General features: G+C 31.0%; 1 protein-coding gene across 1 annotated transcript; it reads left to right on the top strand.

Annotated features, from left to right (window-relative positions):
* The first annotated feature begins 6,965 nt into the window (after positions 1-6,965).
* LOC137397376 (octapeptide-repeat protein T2-like) lies at positions 6,966-7,301 on the top strand. Its single transcript, XM_068083667.1, has one exon. It carries the CDS (start codon positions 6,966-6,968, stop codon positions 7,299-7,301), a length of 336 nt encoding a protein of 111 aa, XP_067939768.1.
* The last annotated feature ends 601 nt before the right edge of the window (positions 7,302-7,902 follow it).

Below are 7,902 nucleotides of genomic sequence, written 5' to 3'. Positions count from 1 at the left end.
AATAATGCTGAAGAAATTGATAAAATACAACCCTCATTATTACATTGTAAAGATAAAACAACATTCAATGATTTGATATATGTTAAGTAGGGCTGATTATATGGCATATTAACTTCATTACTTTTGATCCAAATAAGATGAATATCTATTTGCATAAATAAAGGTTAGTCAACAAATGACGCTGATGTCATCAGCTATTATTTCATTGGAGAAATAGAATGCTGAAAAAAATGAGTAAATACAACCCTCAGTGTACCATTGTAAAAATAAAACACCTTTCAAAGCTTTGATATACATTAAGTATGGCCAATTATATGGCAGATTAACTTCATTGCCTTTGATCCAAGTAAGATGAGCGGCTGTTTGCATAATTGAAGTTTAGTCAGTGAATGACACTCACACTATCAGTAGGTAATAATTTCTTGGTCAAGGAAATCACTGAATAGGCAAAGATTGGCAGTCTCAAGGTAAGCATACAACTTACATGTATCATTTGTAGCTCTTGCTGATCACTGTCAGCAAATATCATCACTTGATATGGTGACGCTGCTTGTAAGTAAACTCAATGCAAACCATCTAGACCAGTCAAGGTAAGTTTTTGTCCAAATAATTTTGAGGCAAAAGGCGCTTCACGAAACTTTACTGTACAGCGCGTGTCCACAATACAGGTGAAAAAAAATTTCCACCTGAAGAATTCCATTTAGACATGACATTTATTGTTGTTTTTTGCATTTTAAAACTTTATACTGAATGATAAGATAAAAAAGTAAAACACAAGTAAGTTTTAAAAAGTTATTAAGCGAAAGTATGATCTCACAATCTTGGAAGGAAAATGATTGGTTGAAATTATTACATAGTTCTTTGCTTTTTTATGTTCTACCAACTTGACAAAAAGATGCATTTTAAAAACTTGTATCTAAAACCTAGATGTACTTTGACTCAATTCTAATTGACTAGTATTGAAAAAAACCTGTGAACTATCACAGGCTCAACACGAGTTACTAAAATTGCAATGTCTAAAAACATGTCTTGTTAAATCCATTCAGGAAAAAACCATAGAGAATACAATCAAGCATAATTGTTGCATTACTAGCAAAAATCATTTTCAGTTACACTCCACAAATTACACAGCAGGTTTATAAAGGACATCGTTAGGAGCCAAAAGTGGTGTGGTATCAATCTATAAAAAACTGTTAGCTGATAATAGATATTAGATCATTTATGAGGTGATTATATTTTAACCAAAATAGAGCAACAATAGTAACACCTCCTCTTTTACTTTTGTGGTAGTAGCACACATGAACTTTTTAAAAATTAGACAAAGCTAAACAATAATTAATAACTTGATTTCAGCAAAAAGATGACAAGCACAAGGCTCACACAAGAGGTATATGAGGAGAACATAAGATCAACAGGAATCTAATGTAAGAATAACAGTTCACTATATTTTGGAAGTACTTGAGGTACTTATGATGGTATGATATCAAAAAATGATGTCACATGAGTCTCTTCGGCTTCTGCTCTATATAGCGATACTAACTTTTATAGTAGGCAATAGATCTAAGGTCGATGAATAGTTTATAACAGATCATGCTTGAAGTGTGAGATTATGCTTGATGTCTAGTAACGCAAAGTCAGCGACGAAGTTTTAATGTAGATAAGCACATGTACTTCGATAAGAAAAGAGCACTGTCATTTACCAAGTAAAAACATGATAAGCCTCTTTAAAATGAGATCTGAAATCGCAAATATGAATGAATCAATAAAAACTTGTTGAACCCAATATTGCTAGTTTATATATTACTAACGATTTGATGCGTAACCTATGCTCAATTGTATTCGTTTATAATGAAAATGTTTTCATAGGACAATGTTATTGAGTTCAATTGCTTGCTGTGCATTGCTTGTTTAGGTAGAGTTCCTTTTTGCATGTCTTACGTAGGTGGTGCAAAGATGTTGACATAACTAGTCGCCAAATTTTTTTTAATTCAACTCCAATGGCTTAAATGAATAATAGACTATAATAGCCAATAGTAATATAAGGGCCGGTACATTAACCAAATTTGTTTCATTGTGTTTATAAAAATATTAAATAATTTCAATGGTATCGAAGCTAGTTATGTTTGCTAAGAGCAAAATAAAAATGAGCATACGCTTACCGAGCACGATTTATTGATCGTGCAGTAGAAACATGCAGTGAGTAACCTGCTGCACATTGCCAGTTGCACTAACCAGCAAACAAATGATCATGATGATTAATAAAGGAACTTATTGCTTTATTAATACAGAGATTGACTAAAGTTGAGACTGGCAACAGATAAATACATTATCATACATAAAAATTTAAAGCACTACACCAACATATGCCGCATCGCCTAAATTCTTATGAAATTTTCCATTATAACTCCACAGTAGCTATGAAAATGATACTTATTATTAAAAAATATTATCAACAGTTCTTCTTTCCATCTTAAATTATGTTAGTTAGAAAATGTTAAATGAATACATCTAGCCCGGAATCACGCTCAGGGTGATGCGAAAAAACAGCTTGGGTTGTATTTGAACTTTTGATGCATTTACTGACATATTTTGTTAATGCCTTATCATGCTTCTTTACTATTTTTAAAACAGTGCATATGCAGTAAAAACACTTCTCATTGCCAGTTTGTTATAAAACATGTGAATTTGGATGTGTATGGTATCTCATATACCTTGAGGTACCATTATCCCTATTTGCATGCAATTTAATACACCAGGAGTTTCAGACTAAATTCCTGACTTGAGATACAAACCTCATATATGATATAGGCGAGCGAGATTGTTCCCAGTGCGTGCGCTACAAACCCAAGTAGGCAAAATACCTCTTAAGAGCAGCAACATTCGTTCTATCGGATATAAAAAAAATTACAAGGACTGGCTAAAGTAGAAGTAAAGTCAAGTCTAAAAGCAAAGGGTAAAAAGGAAACCAGGAAATTTCAAAATTAAAATAAAAACAAAGTTAGCATCAGATTTCAGTTTAGTACAACACAAGTGAAACGCCTTGCATTGCACGTGTATTAAAAATCAGATTATAAACAGTAATGGGTAATGTAGTTGCCAGCTACTTGCCATTTGCCTGGCACATTGCCAAAGGCTAATTAAAAAAGGTTGGTAAGTTATCACTAAACTTACTAATAGGAGACTTGAAAGCAGGCATAAATGATGTTGTGTCGTATTGGAAAGCAGTTTGCCTATTTTTACCCACATAACGACATGAATCCATAAATCTCGCAAAGCTCAATGGTGTAGCATATTAGCTGTAGAGTGGAAGTTCTGAGATCAAGTCGTTTGTGATACAGATTTTTCTTTTTAATAATTTATTATCCATAGCTAGACAAGCTAAATCACAAACACCTAAACAAACTTTGAGACTTATATATATCTATTAAAATTATTTTAAAGTGTGTAAATGGTAAACTAAATTCAATTAGAATAGTTTTAAATGTATTTTATATTACAAAGTGTCTCTAAACTAAAATGTACTGAACGCTGCTGTCAATTCTTTCTCGCACCATCACTGACCACTACTGTCTGCCTCAAAGATAAGAGCATTTGAAAGTACTGTGCATAAAAATCCCACTTTTATTGCAGGTACTATCCAAAGTACATGTATTTGTAGCAATGCCGGTGTAGGTGGTTGAATAGACCACTTATTCAAACATTCTCCCTTGGTAATATATTGTTTTTATAGGTGTTCTTCATAAGGTAATTACCTACTCATTTGTATTTAGTCATAAAATATAGAAAACAATTATTTGAGCTGAAAGTTCATTGAAACACAAACACAATAAAACACATTAAACTAATATGTAATACTAGTAATATTGTTAAAGATTGTACTTTGGATAAAATTATCATACATGCTCTTTTAGGGTGACTCTATTTTTGTGGCAGTAACAACTATCACATAATCATGAAAAGATAAATCACTATATATTGCATTAGCCACTGTGACAAAACTTTAAAAAACATTTGTTTGCACTCTAAAACTCGGAAGCTGTAGGGTAAAGCAGCTTGACGGAGGATACAAACAATAGAAAGTTCTAGTCGTCACAACTAAGTTTGTATTGCTCAAACTTCCCCTTCCTTGTAGCTAGGAGTTTTAAGACCATAAACTCGAGAATCATATCAGTTATACAAAAAAATCACCTAAATTTACTTCAGATATCTTGCAACGGTGTTCCAAGTGCAAATCTAAACTTGATGGTTTTCTTTACAGAATAAGACAACTTTTCTTAATTTACTTCCTGCTAGCAATATCTGAAACAGAGATTATTCGAATGAACAGGGCTGAACAGTCGCTGTACATCCAACTTGATCGCAAGACAGATGAAGCACGTAACGACTGCTGCTACTACTTTATCTGATTATTACAAAGCAAACTGTGTAATGAAGTTTGCCATGATATAAAGAAGATATGTCCAAAAAATAAAGAAAAAATTCTAAAAAAGTGCAAAGGTATGCTTCTATTATCTTATGGTCAGCAGTCCTTTGGAAGAATAAAAATATTGATAAAAGTTTAAACTCCTCACAAGTGTTACACAATTTTTGTTATTATATAGAACAACTGAGTAACTAATAACTAAATAAAAGCTAACGGTATTGAATAATTGACCTGGTTACATCATTTCACTTTGAAATATTTTTTTTTGCCTCAATTTTTTTTCAAAAAGTAATCCTAGTGACACCTTGTTTTATAAATGAATATTCTTAAAAAGAAGTAAAAACGTATTTGGGTTATACTTTTAATTTGAATAACTTTGCAAAAACTATTATAAAATTTTCAAGATTTTCACAGTTTTCTCAAACTTTATTGTGTCATAAAACATCTTATCTATCTAATAATGATAAATAGTAAAATTGGCCAATTTGTCAACAATAAAAATACTGAAGATTTTGTGAAGCCTCATCAAGATGCAAATGTATGCAACAAGTGGACAACATGACAATCATATGATGCTCATGAGCTCGATAGTACAACATGCTGTGACGCCCTATCTTTCCTTACATGCAGGAATATAGTATACATTATTTACTGTTTTGCATACACCATCTCTTAGCTTGTTCCTGATCTTCGGTAATTTTGTAAAAATAGGTATGACAGCACTGAGTGTTGTTCGTTCCTGATTATTTCTGATCTTCCGATTTGAACTAAAGGGGTTTCAATTCAACTAAAATTTTAATAATATAGGCTACTGATGCTACAGTCAATGAATCTATCTATATTTATTGAATGATATATAAAAGTTCTTTTTACCAACCCTATCAACTAAAAGTTTGTGACTCTTCTCATGGCTTGTTAAATCGAAAACAACTAGCATTTGAAACACTAAAAACAAACATTTTGGAGAGTATGAATACTGAATATTTACTAACCACACTTTTAATCTGAGCCTAAGTGATATTCATGTATAATTCTATGTTTTATAATAATTTTCACTTTATAACTATTATTAATCTTCTTTCATCAAATTTATAAACATTGTAACAATTAATGATTAGATGATAACTATAAAAGGTAATTAATAGGTGACTAAAAGCAAATATAATGTAATACCTTACAAATTAAAAATAAAGTTGAAATAGTGCTAAACAATTCAATTAAAATGCTATTTAATTTTACTCGAAAAGTAAAAGTAAAAGCATGAACTAATAACGATTTAATATTAATATCACTAAAAACTTTAACGATCAGCGTGACAATATCCTGCAGGTGCTCATGATGGTTTAACTGCTGCTTGCAGATAAAAATATTTGTGAAATATACATTTAGCTAAACTGTAACTAAAAGATTCTCAATTTAATTTGAGAACATTTTTCCAATTATAGTTTACCTTTATACAGAGAACACTAATCATAAAACTGATAGATACTTTCGGACACATTACCATTGTGATTTCAGTGACCAACAAAACATGTTTTACTTAAACTCTAAGTTAGCATTTAGCGTATTGTACAGTTAATTGTGGAATGAAAAGTAAAAATTATAAAAGAAAGAAACCTATATTTGTATATTTGTGTGTTGTAAAATTTTTTTTCAAGAAATCTTAATTGAATGTTTCAAAATCTGGCAGTTCTGTCATAAAACATTTAACCATTTTCAAATAAACATTCAAACTGTTAAAACACAACCAACAAGAAAATAACCAAAATTTTTGAACTTAACTTTGGTTATGGCTAATTTAAGAATCTATAAATATAGGAACATGACACAAACATATAGTAAATATGTAAAAATAGCCAATTCATTTTCATACAGAAAAAAATTGACCTTAAATACATATATGCACATATAAAATAATGATACTGTTGATACTAAATGACTTTAATCAACTTGGATTTACGTTTCAGCAAAAAAGTTTACATATAAAACACTTTTATGTCCTGTCATATTTGGTGCCATTTTGTTGAAGCTTTAAATTCAAAAGAGCAAAGACACAAAAGAGTAAAAAAATAATGGAAGCGCACAAGACAAATTGAATTTAATAAACATTAGCATATTATATAAAACGTCAGTCTAATTTGTTAAAACTATATAGAGATGATTAAACTGAAAATAAGAAAAAATGTTTTTTTTCAGTGCTCACTCACTAATATGCCTATGTAACATTAATGATTTATAATTGCTGTGATTGGTTTTAACAAATGCGAATTTTGGTGCATTTTGACGATAAAGTCCTGCTCAGTGATTTTTTGTTATATGTCTAAAGAGCATCCACTTTTTCTTGTGATTTTGAAATTTGGATTGTGCTCAGTATTTTAACAAAAGCTGATAAACATAATAAAGTTTACATTTTACAATTTCACAACATCTTACAATTTTGATTTCTTTAGTTTTGTTCAAATGAACAAAAGTGGAAAAATGGAAATAGTGAGAAAATGAAAAAGCAAAGGACTGGTTGCAAGAGGGAGATGCAAAGAGAGAGATGTATAAAGGGAAAAAGGGAGAATTTGAGAAAGGGAAAAGCGAGAAAAAAAGACAAAGAAGAAAGGGAGAAAGGAATAAAAGAAGGAGAGGAGAAATGTTGAAAAGGAGAAAAGAAAAGGGAAAAAGGGAAAAAGGGAGAAAAGGAAACAATGAGAAAAGAATAGGGGAAGATGGGGAACAGAGAGGGGGAGATGGGCAGAAGAAATTTGCGGAGAGTGGGAGATGGCAAGAGCGGGAGAAAGGGAGAGAGAGAGAGAGAGAGAGATGGAAAGAGGGGCCAAGGAGGAGAGGGTTTGAGGGGTGGAAAAAAGATAGGTATAATGAGGAACAATAGAGGTCTGAGAGGAAGAGAGTTTTTACATGTAATTATTGTCAAAACACAAGACACCTATTAGGTGATGCTCTAATCACAATCACTAACTCAAGTTCTGCAGCACGTCTTCAACAGTTTGAGTAATAGGTGGTATATACTATTATAACTTTACGAAATTTCAACATAATGTAAATAAATAACAGTATGGTCCAATAAATAATACCCTCATCAGGTTTGTATGACATCAATTATAATAAGTTCACAATCAAGTTGACGGTACAATTGAAATCTTTATACGGCGGTTCTGAGCAATTACTAGGACAAAATAGTTACTGAAAACACAGTCATTATGAGTATTTTCAACATATTAAGATACCTGAACATAGTGGTGTATAATGGTCAATTTAATTTGGGTTGAATTTTAATTTTAAATTTTTTTTTCACTAATCCTTAAAATTTAAACTTTGCCATGTAGAGGCAAGGTTTTTTGAGAACTGGATGAGAGTTTTACTACTTTTAAAGATTGAAATTACGAAATTATAAAAACATTTGGAAAACACTTTTTGTAGACAAAGAAAAATAACAGACTTGATCAGTAGAATAAAATACAGTACAAATTTGT

Source organism: Watersipora subatra, chromosome 5, assembly GCF_963576615.1.
Source record: "Watersipora subatra chromosome 5, tzWatSuba1.1, whole genome shotgun sequence".
Classification (NCBI taxonomy): domain Eukaryota; kingdom Metazoa; phylum Bryozoa; class Gymnolaemata; order Cheilostomatida; family Watersiporidae; genus Watersipora; species Watersipora subatra.
This window is presented reverse-complemented; position numbering and strand designations above follow the sequence as displayed.